This window comes from Epinephelus fuscoguttatus, linkage group LG7, assembly GCF_011397635.1.
Source record: "Epinephelus fuscoguttatus linkage group LG7, E.fuscoguttatus.final_Chr_v1".
Classification (NCBI taxonomy): domain Eukaryota; kingdom Metazoa; phylum Chordata; class Actinopteri; order Perciformes; family Serranidae; genus Epinephelus; species Epinephelus fuscoguttatus.
Genome location: NC_064758.1, coordinates 19,779,524 through 19,803,192, shown reverse-complemented (window position 1 = coordinate 19,803,192; position 23,669 = coordinate 19,779,524). Strand labels below are relative to the sequence as shown.

The 23,669-nt window shown below is 41.1% G+C and overlaps 1 protein-coding gene across 2 annotated transcripts in view; it reads right to left on the bottom strand.

Annotated features, from left to right (window-relative positions):
- phactr3a (phosphatase and actin regulator 3a) overlaps positions 1–22,714 on the bottom strand; it is a 46,971-nt gene extending 24,257 nt beyond the window's left edge. For both annotated transcript variants that reach the window (XM_049582279.1, XM_049582280.1), the window contains exon 1: positions 22,462–22,714. In XM_049582279.1, coding sequence (XP_049438236.1) covers positions 22,462–22,564 — 103 coding nt within the window. In that variant the 5' untranslated portion in view covers positions 22,565–22,714. The remainder of the gene's footprint in view (positions 1–22,461) is intronic.
- Between the last annotated feature and the right edge of the window lie 955 nt (positions 22,715–23,669).

Below are 23,669 nucleotides of genomic sequence, written 5' to 3'. Positions count from 1 at the left end.
AAAGACCAGAAACCCCCTATGACCCCAGGAACATCACTGATGATGCATCCCAGCACATCCTAGAGATGAATCTTGACACCGAAACATAGCGATATTCAGCAATGCAGGGTAATAATGACATTAAGGGCATAAAATTGCAAAGCCATAAATATAACTAGGTTATACCATGAAGACGTCTACTTTTCCTTTCTTGTTAGTAGCAGAGAACAGCTGAGTGACTGTAGAAAACATTCACAATAACAGAGTGAGAAAGAACAGCTGCTACAGAAAATGAGCATTACAACCGTTAAAAATGATCAGAATCAATATGTATTGATAAAACAATATTTTTCACAACTCTAGAAAGGTGTTACATAAATGCAGTCCATCTACCATCAGCAAAAGTTAGCATGCTAATATGCTAAACCAAAAATGTTAAAGATAAACATTATACCTGCTACACATTAGCATGTTAGCATTTTAATTGTGAGCATGCTGCCATGCTAGTGTTAGCATTTTGCTCAAAGCATGGCTGTGTCTACATACAGCCTCACACAGCCGTTAGCATGGCTGCAGACACTTGTTACTCTACAGTACCTGCTGCAGGCAACTCTGAACAAAAACATATACACCACTGTGCAATCTTTCCTGTTAAACACTGCGTGTGAGCTTCAGTCGCCTCCTGACAGCTATAAATAACATCAGACCGACCCTTGACTCCCATCATCTCCGCAGACCCCACACTGCCTCGGTTCCTCGCTAAAACCGCCCTGCCCCTTCCACCCAGGCAACTGACAATGTGCCCTTGAATGGACCACCTCCTCACCCGCTGACACGCCAGATAACCTCCTCACTTTACCCCCCTGGCTTTACAACTGTGCTGCCATCTGTCTGTAGCCCCGCTGCCTCGAGGGCCCAGGCACAGTGAGGGCTCACAGCTATCAAGTCGCAGGGAGAGAGAGGAGCGCAGAAGGGCTGAAGAGACGTAAAATGAAAAAGAGTATGAATGAGAGACAAAGGCTGAGATCAGGAATGGTTAGGGTCAAGTGTAGAGGGATTTATTAAAGAAGAAGAGGAGAGAATGATGATTACCTTCACAAAATGACTCTATTCAGATCGTAAAAAGAGCAAAGTCCACTCAACATGGACATTAATAACGTCTGAAGCCCTCTTCTTATAAAGCTTTTTTTCTATGAGATTTAGTTTGTCACAGCTTTTAACCTTGATCCAGAGAAATTTACCCTATGTACAGATTTGCATATCCGATCACCAATAGTCATCCGCATTCTGGACAATTCTGCAGCTGTAAATTCATTAACCAGAGGACCATAACCACAGTTAAGGAAGCTCAGGTCATGTCCTTGTTTTTCTGGAGGTATCTTATGTTTGTTTATTTCCATTTTTAATAAAACACTGTAATGTATTAGGCCAGGAGATAATAGTCGATTCTCAAATTGAGCCTAATCTACTGTGCAACATTCTCATTTTACAACCTACTCTAAATTAAATTCACATTAAAGGGTAAAAAAGACATTGTATACTCCATATTAACCCTCATACATAAGCTCAAAACAAACCAAACCAAGCTATGCACCTCAGGTAAATGCATTTAGATGACTCACCCAAACACGTGTCTTGTGTACTGTAACTTGTTTGGGAATGAAACTCATTTCTGGGAAAGCAGGGTACCTCAGTGTGAGGCTACATGAGTCTGCAAAGGTCAAGCCTCCAGATCATCAAAGTGATTACAGCCCAAGTGTGAAACTCCAGCGTGTGGGCTCCTGGCATCAAGAGAGTGAAATGATGTCAGTGAAGCCAGCAGCCAATAGGAACTGCCCGAGGCCCTTGTTTGTTACCATATGTTGGTGTTGAGAATGAGGACTAGTGGGTGGCTTGGTGTGTAAGCCTTCGCTGCAGCATCAACAAGGACAACTAAGAATCTAGTTCATTCTCACTTCCTGATGAAAGTGTTGCTCTGTTGTTTTTACTCGTCAGTTTGGGTTTTTCATGAAATATGGTGGACAGATAGATGTTGGGACAAGGGCATCTAACTGATCAGATTTTGGTGGTGATTGCTGAGTGTGTTTGAAGGCTGTTTTGTGAAAACTGAATTAGTCTCATCAGTAAACTCCAAGTGCATTTTAATCGTATCACTAAGAGATGTTTCAGGCACCAGTCCTTCATCAGACTAGTATTTCTGTATTTGTTCTTCTGTCCAGTACCCAGTATTTATCATTTTTGGATACGCATGCTGTTTTTTGATTCTTCAGACTTAAAACTTTTAACTCACAGCCTTTGGTGTGTACTGGGTGAATGGTGTTTTAAAGTGTTTTTGGAGCTTGACTCATACTAGGGAGTAATAATCAGGATTTCTCACCTTTTATTCCCTCATAACTTTAGTGTCATAACATCTTTTTAAAGGAACAAAACTCAAAAGTACATATTTTTCCTCTCACCTGTAGTGCTGTTTATCAGTGAAGATTGTTTTGGTGCGAGTTGCTTAGTGTCGGAGATATTAGTTGTAGTCAACAATGATGTCTCTGCAGAAATCATGACCTGGTTATTTAAGATAATCCACAGTCCTTGTTGTGAGCAGTTTCATGTAGGAACTATTTTCTGTCTACTGAACTACATTCACCAATGAGGTCATCATGCAGAAGGAAGAGTGCATCTACTGCTAGCTCACCTAGCACCACTGAGCTAGCTAACGTTGCAGATCAGCCGAGGAGCACTGAGTAATATTTAGTTCCTGCGCTGTCATGAGCACAAGCCTTTCGTCCATGAGTAGATGCACGCTTCCTCCTGTGCGGTGATACACTTTAACAGTCAAAAAGACAGAAAGGTGGGGGTGGAAACAACACACCAACTGTCATCACATTTTGATTTACATGTTGCTTAAGTGTGTTTGGTGCACAGCAGTACACAACATCTTTTTCCAGCTGTGCCTCGCCCACTTCAAACCAAGTAAGAACAGCACAGACAAAAAAAAAAAAAAAAAAAAAATTGAAAGTAAAATAACAAAACTGTTCAGGGCCTTAATTTTTTTTTTCTTTAAGTCCATTTTTGTCCTAGATTTAGGGGTAACTATTGGCAGAAATGGTATATAAGATTCATAACTCTGTTTTCATTAGTTTATTATCGCCTAAAATTTGAATTGTTTTTCGTTACCTTACACTGAGCGATTTATATCTACATATAGAACATGTTTCCAGCCTGGGGCGGCTGTGGCTCAGAGGTAGAGTGGGCTGTCCACTAATTGGAAGATCAGCGGTTCGATCCCTGGCTCATCCTGTCTGCATGTCTAAGTATCCTTGAGCAAGATACTGAACTCCCGATGATGCTTCCATTGTTGTGTGAGTTAGTTAAAAAACCTTGTATGGTAGCCTCGGCCACCAGTGTGTGAATGTGACTCGTAGTATAAAAAGTGCTTTGAGTGGTAGGATGACTAGAAAGGTGCTATACAAATGCAGGTCCATTTACCACCCACGGAGTCCACCATGTTGTTGTACAATAGCCCAAAACTGTACACAAGGTCTCGATAGGGCTATTCATATTTTTGCATTGGTCACTGTAGTTCACCTACACACTTGGCACACGGGAGAAGAGACATCTCAGCTCTGCAAACCCCTCGCTAGATGCTACTTAATCCTACACATTTGACCTTAAAGTTGTTTTTGTTTGCTGGGTGATAAAATAATACATTTAATATGAAATGAACTAGGTCTGAATAAAAGTAAGCATAAGAACTGGTAAATGTTAACACTCTGCAAATGTTTTAAATGGCTCTAGTAATTGACCCTTAATGCTGCACATGGGTCCCACTACTTACACTCAAAATATGGCCGATTTACACACTGACACGCCTCTGCATTTCAGCCAAAAAAAGGCAAGCTATCTTTGACCAGTTGTGAAAGCCTCGCTGCAGCCATCACATCCACCCAGTGGGCCCAAAATGTTCCTGCTAAAAGTGCTTTTCCTGTCACCCACACAATAAGGCGAGCCTCGGAAAATGTCATTCCAACCTGCTTCCCTTACAACAATCACCAGAGGAAGAAGAAGACCCTGAGTGTGTCCAGAACGACTTCCAGTCTATAGTTATGTTTTGGGCTGCGTTCCCGTAATAAGAAATCTCATCCTGTTCCATCAAAAAGCTCCTTCCAATCAGGTAATGGAAGTCTTGGTTCACCCTTCGTACCTTGGGCTGTTCCTGCAGTCTGTCACATTAATCTAACAAACTGCAAGATTCATATTGACTCATTCAGCTCTTTTTATATCTCCAAAAGTGCTGCTTGCAAAAGATCCCACTTCCTCAGAGAGATGGTTTAATTATAAAGTTACACTTTTATACCCTGATGACTGAAAAGTGGCAGACGGCCTTGTGTTTCGAAAGACTTCCCCGGCAACAAAAAGGTCACAGCTTCAATCCCGCAGCAGCCATTGTGTCTATCAACAAGATATGCAAGCGTCCTTGAACAATATCCTGAGCTCCTACTTACTCAGCCTTTTTTAATTCCTCAAGATAACATCAAACGTAAATGTGGTTTCCTGGAAGCAGCCGGTACTTTTAAAATGTATGCTCAGGTGAGTTAGTCGTGGGTCTTCAATGAGGCGTGGGAGTCTTCAGTTGACCAGGCCAGTTATAGTCTACAGTATCAGAGTCAGGTGGGTGAGCAATGGTGTGTAATTTGTTCCTGTTATTTCCACTGATTTAGGTCAGCGCCTGAAACATTTATATAAAGCATACGGAGTGTGTGCATGAGACAGAGAGGGAGAGCATATGAGTGTAAATATTCACTGCACCCACAATCTGTGCGACTCCATGTCTGTGTGGACGTGTTTTTGTGTCTACATTTGATACAGGAGCTGAAAGCTCAGTTCCACTGGGCTCCCATCGCTCTGCAGGGAGGGGAGCACATCATGGTCTCCAGGCAGGAGAGACAATGGGAGGTGCACAGAGGAGCAGTACAAATCACCACTGTTAGCTCTGTAATCTCCAAACAAGTTCCCATGGCAAGTGCAACACTCGAATTTGGATTCCCTAAAGTGTGTGCGAGCGTGGGACGGTTTGGGCCTATTGAAAACTTGATGTACCAGGAGCTGGAGCGAGAGACAGGCAGCCACGGTGTACAGTGGTGTGTGCAAAGCTGCTAGTCCTACATTTTTCCCCATGTTATTGTCCGAAAAGCTGTGTTTATCCCCTGTGCTGGACCACACATAGATCACGCTCGGCCAGGATGAACAGTGGCCAACAACTCATTTTGTGATGCCAGACAGTACAGACACAAGTCAGTGCGCTAACTGTCCAGTAACCTCATTTGTCATGGACATATGGACATACTGAAACAGGCCAGGCACTACATGCATGACCATGTTTGTCATTATGCCATGTAATAACCATGTCGACAGCCATCTCATGCACATCATGGAAGACATACTGAGGTCATGGAGTCAAACAAATAGGCTGCCTGATGGTGTTATTGAAATCAGACATGTGATGCGTGTTGAAATTATATTACACGTCATGACTGCTGTTCAAATTATGGTCTAAGTAATTAAATGTAAACTTAAAATACATATTGAATTACTTTTGAGTATTTTGTAATTTGTATTTTGCTATTTGCAGAAAAAATATATATAATCTGTAACAAGATATTTAAAGGGCTTGTATTTGTGTATTTTAAATACTTGAATTTCATTTAAAATTTCATTTTAATCTCTAATAAGACACATTTTTATCCTCTGTTTAAACTGTTTTGACAAGTAGCCTAATTAGGTGAATGCAACTAAACCACATGACATGCCCTACTGGGTCCTGCAACACGCTCATTGTGAACTACCATGTATCATCTGTGTTTCCCTGAACTGCAGCGTTAGGGTGTATACAAAGGTTTTTTTTTTTTGGTTGTTGCTGCTACTGAGAGGACAGGGCATTCCAGCATATTCTCACCCAACCCAATACCATTGCTTTGTCAGTGGACCTGAACGTCAGAAATTGTCACGCTAGTTACCCTCCAGCATCAGTTTTTTCACGGACAGATTGTCAATTTACACTTGTTACATACATTGCGTCTTTTTCAGAATAAGCTTACATGATAGGTAAAACACCTTGTTTTTATGTTTATTTCCTTAAGTCAAAGCAACAAAACCATGTGGTTAGATCAAGAAAAAAATATAATGGCTTGGCATAATATAAGCACAGTTGTTACTAATATCATGTAGCGTCACGTGACATACGTCATGTGGCATGCGTCACTGCTGTAGCGTGGTGCACATACTAGCACACTACATTGTTGGTAAAATAACTCCATTAACTTTTGGTTTCCCTCTGAAACAAACAGCAGGCTCCTGGGTGAAAGTCTGGAGTCTGGTTGACCGATGCACCACCCCTCACTCCTGCCCCATTGGAACTTTTTCACTCTTTACAAACTGCTGTAAGACAGTGCGTTTCACAATGCAACAAAAGGTGCCTTAGTTTTTTGATATGTGATGCTAACATCCAATGACAAAGTGGCCATATTTGATAAGTTTAGGTGCCTCTGTGCGTTGGTATCTGACGCTGAGATCACTGACAAAGCGGTGGTATTTAAGGAGTTCTCTTCTACTATTTTGCACGGTGTCACACTCTGCTGTGATGGTACTGTGCTGTGTCTCTGGAACTTGTTCAGTTGGTTGCTAACATTTCACTTCCCCCAGCTGTATTTCATTTTCTTGTTCATTCAGTCAGTCAATGGTCACTTTGCAGCATTTGCACTGCATGGGACAGCACAGCATACACGGCCCTACTCACTCTTTTTTGGTTTTCCATTGACAAAAGTATTGATTATTCCTTGTGCTTTTTCGGTTTCACCTCCATCGAGGTTCCAAGTGAGCTGAGCTGAAACTGTAACGTGGAGTTAAAACACTGCAGACCTCTGATAAGTCTGAGAGAACCACCACAAAAATTGTCACCTGTGTGACACGGGACATCCTGCACAAAGACGCCATTTTTCAATTGTCACGCTGCCGTCAATAGCAACCCATATTTTTTTACTGAGAATGGCTGCAAAAACCACCCAGCATCCAGGACTTCCTGACTGGCCACTTCAAATCTATGATGTGGGAAACTCACAGAGCTCATCTTTTCAATGTAGAGGGTTGAGGTCAAACTATAGACTGTTTAAAATTATGGATGAGCTACCATGACCCATTGGTTTGTAGACTCAGCACTTTGGCCGCCGCCATCTTGGTTCTTTTGGTGCCAGAAGTGACCATATATGGGCGAGAGGCTGATGGTGTGGAGGAGCGAGGGGTGGATCTGACTCACAGACAAGCAGCCCTACCCTTAAATATGTGTAACTTTAAGCCTCAATAAAATGTAAAGTAATATACAAATTTGTATTTTATGTTGATGCATTTGACGGGCAAGTATTTGTCATTTGTACCAAGATACTTTTTGATGTATTTGTGTCCATCTCCACTTCTGCTCCACATTGATTTAAGGCTACGTTTCTTAAAGTATTATGCATCCAACTCAATCTCAAACACCTACAACAAGATCAAGGTCTAGATTTTGTATTTCTTGCCTGAAATCATATCAACTGGAAAAAAAATGTTGCTGTCTTGAGAATGTGTTTTGGTCTGGAGCAAAATGAGTCAGCCTTACAGTAGCCTAGAGTCTGTTGTGAGAGCTGTCTGGGACTGATGATGGCAGACAGGCAAACTGTCCACAAAAGATTTTGCCCAGTTACACAAACACATTCACTTGTGTGACCACACAAGCTTCCCTGCAGCCGCTCAGTGCCAGAGGGATGCTGCCGTGGTGGGAAAAAAAAGGCATTATCTGGTAGTCAAACAGGTTTGAAGCATATGATGGATCAGTGTTGATGGAGAAGTTGCTAGAAGCCACTCACTCATCAACAATGAGCACAAACTCTGTACTACAGGCTTGGCCACAGTTCTAATAGTTTTAATGGGATTGGATTTGAGCTTTTGGCTTACATGGATGTATGGGATGATTAAATTAAATGGAATTTGTGCCTGGATCTGCACAATGTGCTTTTCTCATTAATGTGTCATCGGTGGGAAAAAAAATTGCTGGTTCTCTTTCCCAGCAGATCAAGAGCCCGGCTAAGTCGAGGCATCTGTGATCCAGGACAGACTTATCAGCACACAGAACACGGCTCTGCTCGGTTCAGCAGCCTGCTGCAGTGCAAAGGCTGGTGCTGTCCCTGGTGCTGAAACTCACTCTGCTAGAATAAAAGAAAAAGTCAAATCCAACATCACTCCCTATTAGGACCCTACTGCAATGTATTTCCTTTCCCAACACAGAAGAGAAGCAGGTCTTCACACTGGAGAGGGTGATACCAAGGAATGTCCGATATTTGGACAACTGACTGAAATCAATTATCAAAATAGTTGCACACTAAATTAATGTTGATTGACTTATTGACTGATATCTTAAATCCCAACTAGCCTAAGTTTCTCTTTGTGTGGATGTGAATTGAGTATTTTAGGAGTTTTGGACTGTTGGTCACACAAAATAAGCAAATTAAATACCTTACCACTATCTCTAATGTAGTGCTTTCTGATTGTCTAGTGAGAATTATTTGATACTGTATAACATGCTTAAAGGGTAAGTTCATTATTTTCAGCTTGGACCCTATTTTCTCATGTTTTTGTCTCTTAGTGACTAATGGAGACAACAATTTTTGAAACTGGTCCAGTATGGAGCGAGAGTGCTGCAGTCGGCAGCCACAAAAAAAGGCAGCAATGTAACCACTTGGGGCAATTGAGCATCTGCAATGTACGTCCACTAAAAGTGTTTGTTTTTGCCAATGACAGGCTCAGAATAATAGGTAAGAGTCTGACAACATTACGGAAAGGATCCCTACAGAGACAGACCTTTTTGTTTAACCAGAAACAGCCCTGAAATCGCCATCGCCAAACACACCAGACTCCATTCAAATAAACAGTCATTTTAGCATGTATAGAGCCAGCATATTTTCACATCTAACTGAGTGGATTAAGGATTTATTGCAACCAAACAAGAACTGGCAATTGTTGGAACAGTGGAAAGATAAACCAAGGTGGCGTTTGTGAGTTTTATTTTGTTTCTGATGACTTTGAATGAAGTGTCTTTAACAATAATAAAATTACTGTTTATTTAAATGGAGTCTAGTGGGTTTGGTGATAGCAATTTCAGGGCTGTGTCTGGTTTTAAAAAAAAGGGTCTCACGCTTAATCAAAAAAGTCTATCTTTGTAGGGATCAGACACTTAGAATATGTGAATTATGTGAGCCTGACAGTAGCAAACACAACTACTTTTAGTGATGGTGCTCAATTGCCTGATGGGATTACATCCACCATTGCTGGCTGCAGCGGTCTCACGCAATACTGGACCAATTTCAAAAGCTGTTAGTCTCATTAGTCACTTAGACACAAAAACATGAGAAAATGGGGTCCAGATTAAAAAACAAAAACAAAGTTACTCCTGAAATCACCCCACAATGCAACCTTACAGGCAGTATACATTTAATGGTCACTTATCAGAATGTATCTACCATCAAACATTGTGCAGACAGGAAAAACAGCTATATTTAAATGGCTCCCAGATGAGAGGAAGGTGACACTAGTAGTTTCTGAAATGCTCGATATAAAAATTACAGTTAAGTGGCAATACAACAATCAGTGATGGCGCAAAATGACGATTAACGGATGTCCAAAACCTGAATTTACTTCTCCTTTGGACAGATGTCTTGGGGGATCAATATGTGAAACTCCTTCCTCGCAGAACTCAAAATGGCTTAAATGTTGTGGTATTTAGCTTTGGTCGATGCTACATACTTTGCCCTTTAAAAGAATCATTGAAATACCTGTAGAAATGTAAACTATGGAGTTTTTTTCATGTAGGGGATATTGCATGAGTGAACAAACACAGCCAAAAACTCTGCAACCCTCCGCTCACTTCCCTCCCAGATACTCTTTACTTCACACATAGTCAGTCCAACAAAAACGCAATGAAAAGCTTCGATTCATTTCCTTTTTACGACTGCATTACTTCGAGTACAGTTATCTGATCTGGCTATGTATTTAATTTACCATCTCCTGAGAGGCCCTGGCGGAAATGTTCAATAACACTGAAGTTTAAGTGCCTATCAAACAGTCACTCTGCGGAAGGCCTCGCACCACTTTCTCTCATCTCTGCGGTGGTTTAAAGTCTGTCAGTCTGCCTCATCATAGGGGGAGCTTTACCTGCCTCTGCTTCCTCTTCTTTCTTTCTCCCTCTGTCCCTAATTTATGCCTCCTTCCTGTCTGTCCCCTATGCTTCACCGTCCCAGACAGGAGTGTTTATCTGTGATGGGGCCGGGGACTCCCCTCTGCCCTCTTCATCTATCTCTGACTGGATCTGGCAGGTTCGTTAGGAGACAGAGACACAGCGGCTACAAACAGGTGTGAGGATACAATACATCGATTTATGAGCGTCTGTGTGTGTGTGAGAGAGAGAGAGAGAGACAGAGACAGAGACAGAGAAAGAGAGAACTGCTGTAGATGTTAAAAACGCACTGACTGGGAGAGGTGCGAGCAAGAAGATAAATAGGACTCTTTTACTTTGATGTTATGTAGCCTTACTTAAAGCGTCGATATTAATGACGAATCATGTGACTTCTTTCCTGAGATAAGAGTTGTGTGCAATGATGAACCTGTAGAAAATCATGGACTCTGCAGTTCCCTTTAGCTGGAGCTTAGTAGTGTCTTTCAGCTTATTGTTTTGGTTTATACTTCACTATTTCACTGTTTTGTTTCCCTTTTATTGTCCTCATGAAATATGCTTTTTCAGGTTTAACTTCTTTGACGTGTAAAAAAACATGTAATGCACAGTATGAAACAGGAATGCAGCTTCTCTGGTTTCCACGACAATGAATAATGGTTGTTCATAATGGAGCATATTAATCATAAATCACACACTTTTTTAAATACTGCTCACTATTTTAAGATGGTGTAGAGCTTGAACATTAGAGCATCACTGAACACACCAACAAGTAAGAGTTTCCAGATCAGTACCTGCTCACAACTATCAACTATCAACTTCAACCAAATGTTCCCAATGATGACTGATCCGTTTTAAGCAAGCAGGTTTCAAGTCACTCCAAGATTCACATTATGTTGATTCATGGGACAAAGAAATCAATCTAAAAAAAATAAATGTATAGAAATGCAAAACCAAAGGTGAGGAAATGAGAAAAAAAATTCCTGACTAAGAAAAATCATGTAGATGAAGGTAAAAAGAGGAATTATAATACACATGGGATCCATTGAAAAAGTGTCCAGTACTGGAGCTCATGCAGAAGCTTTTCAAATCAGACCCACACAGCCACCGCCTCTTTGTTAATGGGCTCCTGTAGACTATCCATCATCTCAACATGGCCAGTTAGCAATGGGGACAACTTCTTGGCTTTTTTTCAACACAGGCTGCCTCCTCACCCACTCTCATCTCTCCCTCTCCTTGCTCTGTTTCCCTCTCCTCCATCTCCTCCCCGCCTCACTAATTCACTCGCCTGTCCTTTTCTTCTTCTTTCCTCCCAAAAGAAGCGTCTCCACTGTTTTACAGACTTGATGCCCAGAGGAATTTACTCTCTTAGCTTTTTACCCTTCACAGCATAGTGCATTATACTTCCTGAACTCCACTTAACCTCAGCCTTTAAAGGCTAAATAGCTCCATTACATCGTGCCTTTACACTGGGGTCTCTGACAGGTGCTAAGGGCTGCTTGGGTCTTCATTCTCTGCTCTCCAAGGGGATGTCTGCTCAACCGCCTGACTGTCTCGTCCTAGCATATTCTGGCTGTGATTTTGTGATCGTTTCCATTGCACAAGTCTGCACAGACCTGCCAGTTCTCCTGCAGATCAATGCACACTTGGATGCACACGCCAAAAAAAATCCCGCAGACACGCAGGCATGCAAACAACAGCCGCAGCAACACATGGCTCAAACACTGTCAACTGCCTAATCTGCTCCCGCATCCGCAGGGAGCGGGCATGATGTAGGGCTTTTTGTTGTTGTCGTCAATTTTGTGCTCTGTTTTCATGGGCGGCTGAAAGACAGTGAAGGCATCCACAGAGAGCAGAGCTCAACAAGGTGTCCAGATGCAGCTTATCCCCATTCAGTGGACGTGGGTCCACAATGTGACAGTACAGTTGGTACAACATACAGTCATGTTATAGACAGAGAGGAGAAAGGAAGACTAACACAAAGCAAGATGCCAAACATTTGGTGGCCTCAGCTTCTCAAATATAAGTACCTCATGCAGCAACATTCTCTTAAATTTCTTAAATTTTGGCTTGTAATTTAAGCTTTTCATCGACCTTCTCAACAATAAAATGATGAATATACCCCTCCAATGCATAGTCAGACATCTGATCGTATGTCTCCAAAAATCACCAATTGCCCCCGGTGAAATGCCGTGTACTGTGACACCTGCCATAGCGCCGGTCACTGAAAGTTGATATTTTGTCTGAGTAAGTAGAGGGGGGCGTGGCTTAGCCATAGGTCAACTGGAGAGATGCCACCAGAAAAAAAGGCTGTAAGAAGTAGAAAATGTGCAGTAGTGAAACTGACGTACAGAGATATTATGAAAACAAAGTAAAAATGTGATTTTCCGCAGTGTCAGCACTGGCATTGCAGGAAAATCAAAAACCCAGCGATGGCAAGACATTTGTGATGCTGTAAAAGCCATGTCAGCACTATATCTACACTGTCGAAATACTCTAATAAAAGGTCTTGTATGGAGAAGAGTACTTAAATTATGTAAGTACAATCAGGAACATGCGTTGAAGTATCAAAAGTGCAGAAAAATTTCATTCAAAACAACTAAAATAATTAAAATGAAGAGAGAAACTGGAACTATGACATGTTTTTGCATTAAAATGTCATAGTCTTGGCAAGATTGACCGAGTGTAAAATTTTCTCTTACCTAAGAGAAGGGCAAAAATAAAAAAAAATAATAACACTGGTGAATCCCATAAATCAGTGGGTGCTAACAGAATGAGAACAAATTCAACATGAGGGCCATTATGTGATGAACTGTGAAGTTATTGTGAGTTTTCCACAATTCTCTGACATTTAAAGACAAAACAGTGAATTAAAAACAGATAGATGAATAAATACTTAGTGTCAGCCTCTCCCAGGAGACAAAGAAGAGGAGATTTATCATCCAGTGGAGAGATATTTTGTTAATATCTCTGATTGTGGGCAGCGTTGCAAATCAGCGAGTGGGTCTGCTCTATGGCAATATTTATTTTCTATCAATGTGATGAAGTGCTTTGATTGTCAAGAATTTAATACACTTGATTAGCCTTTCCAACTTGTTCTTTTTTACTGTTTATTAAACAATTTTCCACTTGAGTTGCCAGAAACTTCACAATATCAATAATGTGATGGGTGACAGATTAAAAAAGTAAAAACAGTTTCAGTTCTTCTATTTATTCTCTAAGAATTCAACTGGTGGGATCAACACTGTGACCTCTGCAGATATTCCCTCATGTGTGGAGAACGCTGTCTGACACATCGCTCAGAAAAGGTCTGATGACTGTAAAGGCCGCAGCGTATGAGTCATATCATTATCATTAAACCATTTAGTGACTCCTCCTGCTCTGTATAGATGTTTTCAAATCATTTATTAAAATATTTTATAGGTGGCTATTACAGTATATGCATACAGTATTATGTCCCGCCCTTACCTTGGACAGTGAACAATAAAATGGCTGAATGAGTCAGTGCTTGTAGTCATGACCGATATGTATCACTGTCTTAAAGTGCCAGCTTTATACAGTACATGGCTTCCCACAGTCTCAACTACATCAATTAATAATACCAACAATAAACTTTTCATGATGGTGAGAGCAGACACTTTGTTAGGCAACCAGGACGCTACTCTCTCCGACTCTCGATGGCTGAGTGTTTCTCCTTGGCCTCTGCAGGGACCTCTGTATCATCATGGAGGAGAGAAAGTAATAGCTCTCCGGTGGCTACTACTAACAGGTGGCCTTGACTGACTCACAGTCCCTTAAGGCCAACCATGACGAATGAGTCGTGACGCTAGCGTGAATTACAGCTTGGCTACTGAAAATAGGAAGTAAGAACCTAATGATGGCGGGTTTCATGTAGAAGGAAAGTGGTTCTTCTGAAGACCAAAGCTAGCTATACAGTCTATCCTGGTACTGTAAGCTTCAAAAACAAAAGAACATGAGTATGGGAGATGGAGATTTATTTGTTGGTCAGTGCTGCATCACATGAGGGCTTGGCCTGTGAGCACAAATAGGAAGCTCCGAAATTGAATGTGAGAATTAAGGTTCATTGCCGATTAATTTCCTGATAATTTTCCTGATTATTTTGTCCATAAAATGTCTCAAAATAATATTAAATGCCCCTAAAAATTTCCCAGGGCCTAGGTGATGTTTTCATGTCTTGATTTGTCCATCCAACAGTCCAGAAACAATCATTTTCAGTTTGAGAGGCTGGAACCAGTGAATGTTTGGCTTTTTTTTGCTTGAAAAATTACAACAATTTATCAGTTATCCAAAAATATCAGCTAATTTTCTGTCAATCGACTTATCCATTTATCAACTAACTGTTTTAGCTCTCTCGAGAACACATTTCAAATCTACCCTTGAACCCTAACCATGCTAATAAAACAAACATCTGCAATTAATTTACTATTCCAACATGGTGAAGTGTATTTTTGCTTGGCATTACTGATAACTTGACCAAATTTAGACAGCATAATGTCAGATGGAGATATTAACAGACTTGAACTGTGATCAAGGAATTATTTTCTGGTGTCTTATTCTCACTTCTTCCACTTATTTTTTTTTTAGACTGAAAAACTTCTCACCTCTCAGTCACTGTTGCTTTCACTCTTGTTTTATCCACTTAGCACAAATGATCCACGGCTGAATGCAACGAGTTCACGCCCTGTCTCTAGACTGTAGAGGAAGTTGAAATCATTCAGGAAAAAAAAAAAGATAGAGCAGAGGACGTTATTTTGGGAAATACACTTTCTTGCTAAGAGTTAGATAAGAAGATTAGTACCACTTTTATCTGTGCAGTTAACATAAGGCTGCAGCCACTGGCTCACTTAGCTTAGCACAAAGACTGGAGACAGAAGCAAACAGGTAACTTAGAGACTTCAGGAAAGAGTGTGGCACAATGCCCCTGTGTCAAACTGAAATTTGATGTTTGAGGTGCTGGTGGGTTGATGTGGACAAAGCTAAGCTAAATGTTTTCCCCCATGGACTGTATATATCTGTAAAGATGGAAACAAAGCTCCCTTAAAGTGAAGTCAAAACATTTCCATCCTTGTGGCTGGCTTCAGTACAGGTCATAAACCCACCCCCTCCATGTTAGCAGATGGGACATGGACCAAACTAAAAACTCAAAGTACACTTCAAATACATTTCTCCCAAATTTGTTTACTGTCATTTTAAATTGTTCTCATCACACTGATGTGTGTTCAAGTGTTTTTTTCTGATAAGTTTGGTATTGATGAATTATTTGATGCTATAGAGTGTGCAAGAAATGAGGGGTCCATGTCATTGGTCCGACAGCCCATTAGTCCGACATCCCATTAGTCCGACGGTCCGCGGTGCTGAATGGCTCCTGGCGGGTGTATTTCTACCTTGATGGTGCGCCGCGACCGGCTTGAGGCGAAGCAGGCTCATGGCTTATGTGTTTGTCACTTTGTTTTTCATTTTAACCCACACCATGACCTTTTCCTGACCCTAACCAAGTGGTTTTTGTGCCTAAACCTAACCAGACCTTAACCACAGGGCATCATGATGATTTCGGAACAACGGGTCTTCGGAACGATGGGTTTAATATGGTTGGAACAATGGGATGTCGGACCAATGGGCAGTTCCCGAAATGAGATAGCATTTTACCACTCACAGTTCCCTTGTCTCAGAGTCAGTGGATTTTTGAATAGGTTTTTGGTTGATGCCTGAAATAAAGTCTGTGGTTAACACAAGTTTGAGAGACTTTCATGTTTTGTTCTGTGACATAAGATGCATCATTAAATACCCCGCTTGTGAACTTTGAAGCTACTTTGTGTCTTAAAAGGTTGCTAACAAGTGGCTGAATGAGACTGCATCATCACGCCAAGCCACATCTAACACAGCTTTACAGTCTTGTTATAGTGGTGATGTAAGGTCATACGACTGTAGTGTAGTTCATTTACAGCTTAAAATTAGTTCTTTACTTCTGGCGATTGCATTTAGACCTCAATAATCATTAAAGTAGTGTTAATTCGTGCAGATAATCTTGCTTTGCTGAACAAAATGAGTAAGTATCTTCGACGTTTGTTTGCCACAGAGCTTATTTTTGGCAGTAATCTAAAATCCAATGGAAATATTTCATAGGCTTTTTAAGGAGGGAACCAGTGCGATGCTAACTTCTGCACTGGCCTACAGAAAAACATCATCCCTGGGGCACTCTATAAAAAGGAGATTTGACAACATGATGGAGAGCAGTGTGCGTGCCAATCGGTGTGCTCGCTTTCAGTGGTGCTGCTCATTATTTGTCCGACAAGTGTATGGGCAGAAACTTGTGCTACTCCTGTTTTCAGTCTTTATGCTAAGCTAAGCTAAGCTAAGCTAAGCATCTCCTGCCAGTAGCTTTATATGTAGTTAGCAGACATGTGAGTGGTATTAATCTGCTCAGTGTTCAAGATAGCAAATCACCACCAGGTCAGGTGATAGCAGAGGTGGGACCAAGTCATTATTTTGCAAGTCACAGGTCTCAAGTCTTTGCACTCAAGTCCCAAGTCCTAAAGTTTGACTTTCAAGTCCTGAACAAGTCATAATGCACTCCTCACCAAATGTAATGCCATTTTAACAATAGATTAATCATTTATTAAACTTACAAAAGCCATGCATGCTTTTTGAAATTTGTATTATTTTGTTAAAACAAGTTTATTAAACCAGTAGTAGCCTTACATTACGCTTTCATAGCATATAACACTGTTAACCAGTGCTACAACAGAAAGAATTTTATGTTTCATCTCACATTGGAAGAAATGTCTAGAACTTTTTCTTCACAAATTTATATGAGCTTTTCTTTCTGACTATTTCTTTGAAGTGATATTGTATGTTCTTGAATGTTTTATGTTCTATGTCTAAATGAAATAAAAAGACAAATGTTATAATTTTGCCAAGAGGCAAATTTCATTGTATGTGAACATGCAATGACAATACAGGCATTCATTCACTCAGTAAGTATTTTTAAGTCAAAAGGCTCAAGTCCAAGTGAAGTCACAAGTCATTGGTGTTTAAGTCCAAGTCGAGTTGCAAATCGTTTTTGATTTTGTCAAGCTGAGGCTAAAGTCACCAAATTTACGACTCAAGTCAGACTTGAGTCCAAGTCATGTGACTCGAGTCCACACCCCTGGGTGATAGATAAGTTCTGTATATGCAAACAACCCAAACAAGTAGTGAAAAGCAGTTTTGTATCACTGTATGAACGCCCACATGTACGTCCATATTTTCGTTGAATGCTACACCAACTTATTCAAATCTCAAAACCAGCTTTCTCTTTTACACATTCTTGTTACGTAAGGAATTCCTGTGGCACTAGTACAATTTTATGTCCATTATTACTTCTTAATTTTAAACAAAGCTTTGTTAAATGGGGAGCACGTTATATAAGCTGACTCAGAATTTCCCATATTTACTCATTGCAGCGTGAGCATAAGGGAGGTATTATGTACAAGACATTGCTCTGGTTTGGGGTGAGTCATCGTCACGGCTCAGTATCAGCTCTCACAGGGTTTGATGTATCTCCATGTTCATTAGGGGGGCTCCTCTCATACCTGCAATCCTCAGAGATTCTTCTGATGTCAGATCTGAGAGGATTATCCAGGTATCAGTCAGAATGGCAGAGAAGGATTAAAGATCACTGATCAGTGGACAATGGTGGTTATAGACACTGTCCTATAACCGAACAAATTGGGTCTGACTGTTCGCGGGTTTAAGACGCCATGTGAGCCGGGATCCACTGTGTTGAAGTCGCCTTGAGCAAGATGACAAATTCCTGTGAGTTCTAGTGACACTTCATTTACCCTGCGCTGTGACATCGCACGAGGGACAGCAAGTGGAAAGTGATTTTGTTAATGGACTAGGGATGGGAATTGATAAGATTTTATTGATACCAATTGACCATTGATTCCATAAGTGCTATATTGTAGGCAAATGGACTTGCTTGCGTTTCCTGAAGGCATTTCGCCTCTCATCCAAGAAGCTTCTTCAGTTCAGTTATCGATTCCGTTTATTAGTCTGATTCCTAATCAAATTTCTGTGCGGGAAAAAAGTAGGCCTATGCAAGTTTTTAGCGTCAACTATTTTATTGTCTGTGAGTCTAAACACGGTGTAGAAAGAGTCTGTCATCATCTACAGTGGATGAAATGAGAAAATATTTGTATGGCCATGTTTTCATTCACCAGCATTGGCTTTTATTCATCTATAAAGCTTTGATGCAGATGCTCCCACCTACATTTCATCCAATTTGACTCTGAAATGACATATTCTTTGTACTCACAGAATAGGTTGTTTCTCCACATTCTTTTAATCAGAACTGAATTAGGAAAAATGTCATTCGATTACAGTGCACCTTACACCTGGAATCATCTGCAAAAGACCTTAATTTTGGACACTCTGCCACCCTTACAGCTGTTTAAAAGCTTTATTCAGATCTTGTTCTAACTGAGTGTAATGCTTTTAACTATACATCTACTCCATGACATGTTTATTATCTTGTTTAACTACTTTTAGCTAAAATATATTGCTATTATTGTTTCTTGTTTTGTATGATTTGACTTCTATTTTAACTGATATGCATAATGGTTCTTTGTTTGCTTATTGATTGTTTTTAATGTCTTTGTTCATGTTCGGCATCACTGAAAATAAGGGTCCTCACAAAGTGATTTCCCGTGTCTTAAATAAAGGTTTAAAATATTTGACTGAAATTTAGGTTTTCTCGGTCAAAGTTAAAAAAAAAAAAAAAAACTGCGTGCGTGGCACTAATGTTATCATAAGAGGATATTCACCCTCAGTAACAGGCGTGCTGCTTGGTTGGAAAGTAGCTGCACTCATGCACTGAGTGTCAAATACATGGCACTCCTGGAATTTAAGCCAATGTTATGTTGAAAGATGTTTCAGCATACTGCTGCTGTTTTCTAGCCTGGACATTCAGGCTCCCATGCAGTGCAAATTTGAATTTGATAGGGGCGGGGCATCTGGATTTCCAGGCTAGCTGTTTCCACCTTTACTTAAAATAATCATTGTACAGACATTACAGCAGCCCTACTGTCATCTTTCTTCATGAAATGAAGCCAGGATTTGGACCAGAGGTGCATGCCTAGCAGAGTACACACAGGTATATGGAGCATACCCACTTTCTTCTCTGTCTGTTTACAGTGTACCCACCTATCAGCCAAAAAGCCATTGGAATATATCAGAGTATACCCACTTCCTCCTTGTAAACCTATGCATCTTATATCATCAGCTAGCACTACACCACTGCTTTGGACCATTTTTGCTGTCTACCATGATTCTTTCTTGTTGCAGGTTTCCAGCTGTGCAGACTCATGACTTTAACTCCATTGTTTTGCAATACAATACTGTCAAGTACTGACAAGCTCAGAGGCATATGATTCCAATACAATGGACAACTTGGAGCCAGTTCTCAATTCCCATCCCTATTCATGAATTATTATAGCATTTTTTGTTACGCAGGGTTTTCATAAAAAGAATAAGATGGTCATTTGCACCTGCTGTAATGCTGAAAAGATAAGTTGATTATGTAAGACTTCATAAACAAAAGTCTGTTTACACTAGCTTCCATCATTACTTTCTTTATCTTGTGACTTAGGGGGCAAAAATGCCACATATCTGTTACTTTCTGCTTCTCACGGTGGAGAAAATGCTGCTTTTCTGTGTTTTATATCATTGTACATTCAATATTTTGGGGTTTTAGAGTGTTGGTCAAACAAAAAACTGACTGTGCCATTCTGTGATGAGCATGTTTTACCCTTTTATTCCATTCTATGGCGCAAAATATGAATTATTCATTTATTAAAGCTTAAACAGTCCAACTGACGATGGAAGTAATTGTTAGCTGCAGCTGTATCTGCACCATATTTGTGTATATATACTGAATTATTAATGATATTCCCATCCTACGCTCTCCTGATACGTGTCCGATGTAACTCTTTCCAAACTTACTGCCTGAGTCTTCCTCACCGGTGCCTCTCTAGCCGTGTACATCTTTCTATAGGACAGAAGAATTACTTAGTGGAATGAAGCCACAGGGACAGCCCTGCTTGGACACGCTTCCTGTCCGCAAAGCTTCAAGGTGTCCTCTCCACACCATTACCTTGGTCGACACTCTGCAATGACTAAGTGGACGTTTGAGTGAAAGTGACATTTTATTAGCAGGAGAATCTAAAGGGTCCTTGTCTGAACAAACTGACTAAACAAGTTTTTATACCGCTGCTCCTGTTACCAGACTTATGTTCCTAAATAACTGTGAAATATGAATCAGCAGCTCAAAGAGGATGTCTCCATTCACTCTCCAGAATGAAAAGACTATAGCAACAATAAGAGAAAACATTATCAGAGTCATGCTTTAACACTTTGAAATGTTATTCCACAGACTTAATAAAAAGTAGGACTTGTCCTGCTGTGTCATTACTGCACCTTCATTCAAGAGAAAACACTGCCAGGATTCTCTGTGATAGGCAACTGTGGCTGCTGTCTCTATTGACTCTTTTCCCCCAGCGTTGAGTAAGTGGATGAATACAGTGTCAGCCTCTGCAGCTGCAAGGGCCACTGTGTTTGGGGGGGGGGGGGGGGGGGGGGGGCAGTCTTGGCCAAAGTAATCCTTTGGCAAAGACTGGTGTCCCAGACGCTGGCGCAGTGATGATCCACACAGAGAGGGGGTGGGCGATGTTGTGTACTTTGGGTCACCAGACACTGACATTGTCCTTGCAGTGTATTGACAACTGTATTCACATCTTTGACAGTAACACAGTTGTGCATATTCCAGGGCTGATATTCAGCGTCCCCTGATAGCTTCAGCTCTCATCACCAGCAATGGCTGCTGTGTTGTTTATTCAGGTGTGTCACAGACCCAGTGTGACATTATCACATCCGCCTATGTGTGAATTAAATCATCCATAGGAGGGTTGAATTCAGCGAGGGTCCATTTAAAATGTGCTATGGGCAGTTGATGACTGCAGACAGGTGTGATTTGAGAGATGTGAAAAACCTCATTAGTGAGCAGTTGAAAGGTGAATGACACAGTTTTTTTTTCTGAATCATCCAGTCAAGCACTCTTCATGTGCGTAAAACTCGCCATGCGTGGGAGTACAGGCAATGACTCTTTCCAAACCCACACAACATGACCATAAATAGCCTCACTTACATAAAAATCACACCATGTACTTGCACTGAAGGTATATTGGTACATTCAGGAAGAATTGAGAGCAAACACCACAAGACGCACATGAAGCGTGTTTGCAGGAGTTCATCAGAGAAGTGACTGCTCCCTGGTGCTCTCCTCTTCTTAATGAAAGATCAATTCATTATTCCATATGCAGAGGGATGACTAACAGAGCACAGGGAGATAAACAAGGGCTCCATGCTGGAAAGCACACCTGCATGAATTGGTGAATCGAATTGTGTGAGTGCATGGCTGCGCTGAAACGGGGATATTTCCACCCATCGCCTGCATCACGTGGACGGCCCGGTCATTGATCACAACAGAGATCATTTCAGTATAGGGACGAGGGAAGGGGGCGGGGGTGACAGAGCTGTCAATAGGCAGGGTCACAGCTATATGCTTCATACTGGGAAAAAATATGTGCATCTACATTTTGAAAAATGCAACACAACAAAACCTAACGCCAAACAACCCTCATGTGCCTCCTGAATAACGGGGCTATAATGGTGGCTGAGATAAGACAACAAATACGCTCAGCCTGGCATCATGGACCACACATGCATGCGGATTTTGTGACGATAAATCCACGCGCTCATTGGGGAGGTTGGCATCATGAAGACGGCAAGACATACTGTAAATGTTGCACGCGCTAATATCATATTAAACGGCCTACACGCTGATTCCTAAACACTACTTGCAGCCATAACAGCCCAATGGGCTACAGGCGTCTTCCTAACGCGCAAATCTGGAGGGGCATGCAGCCATTCACAGACGCTGATATGGCACATTAATTTCCAATTTGCAGCTCCGCGATCCAGCGTTACAGACTGTATTTCACGTCCAAGAGGTTGGAAGCATATGCGCTAATTATCCCTCGGCGTTGTGATATCCCACTGGGCAAGCACAGGCGAGGATGCTTTATGAAAAAACCGCTGCATCGACCAAAGAAGCGGAAACATAAAAACACTTGCACATATAGCAAATAAATACCCAGACAATGACGCGTCTATCTTACCTGTGCCATGAGCCAAATCGATGCCCGGTTCGGTGAGTATGTTCGGGTCACTTTGAGATCTGCCTCGTTGCAGACAGCCGTCTAGTCCATCCGATGTAGCCATGGGGAGACAGCACAGGAATCCTGAATAAAATATTGAAAACCCTACCAGAGGCAGGCAAGGTCAGGAGGAAAGCAGCGAGCGAGTGCAGATTTAATTCGCTCTGACAACAGCCGCTTTGAGCATCTACCAGGGAGCCATGGCTGAGCAGAAATTCCGTGTGTGTGTGTGTGTGTGTGTGTGTGTGTGTGTGTGTGTGTGTGTGTGTGTGTGTGTGTTTGAGCGTCTGGACTGTGTGCGCGATGATGTGTGGATGTGGGAGGGGTGATATGCCCCCGATGATGCCCGTCCCTGTCCAGCAACACGACAAAATATTCAACACACCAACTAGGATGCACACACTGATACATTTTTTGGGGCTCATACTGTATATTTACCGGTATGTATTTAATGGCTAAAACATACTGGCAACTCATCATCATCCTTTTACAACCCCCCTCCTCGCATCGTTTATTTAAGGTCCATAAGCATAGGTCTAACCAGCCCAAACGCTATGAAATGCCCGATTAATTCGAGCACGCATTGTAAAAGGCTGCCATCAATCAAGAATTAATATGGCATTTGGCTGTAATTGGTTGATTGGAATGCAACAATGGACATATATGACATTTTTCAACTGATGATGTACATTTACTGTACTCTCAGATATATGCTGACATAAATTAAAGGTATATTGATCAGGGGTTTGCATTATGACTTGCAATTTCTGCATGAATTCAAATTTTCAAAGCATAGTATGTTTATATTTAAGGATGCACAGCGCTGTTTATGTGCTTTGCAAACTATGACCCAACGTTATTATGTCAAAAGCGCGACAGGCATATTGTTAGAGGAACAATGTATATGAAAACCCCAAAAGTCAAATAACTGTATTAAAAGCATAATTAAGATCTAGATGCTACCGCTTTCACATTAAAAATAACACCATATCGTCATTGGGGGTGTACAAAAAAATAATATGTTTGGTGACACACAGGAAAAAAACTGCTATTAAAGCTAAATTAAAACATAAAGAACAAAGTAAAACCACATAAAACAACGAGATTAAACAGTGACAAATAACACTGAGCATAAATGACATCGACGCTCCGTTAAAATACTATTATGT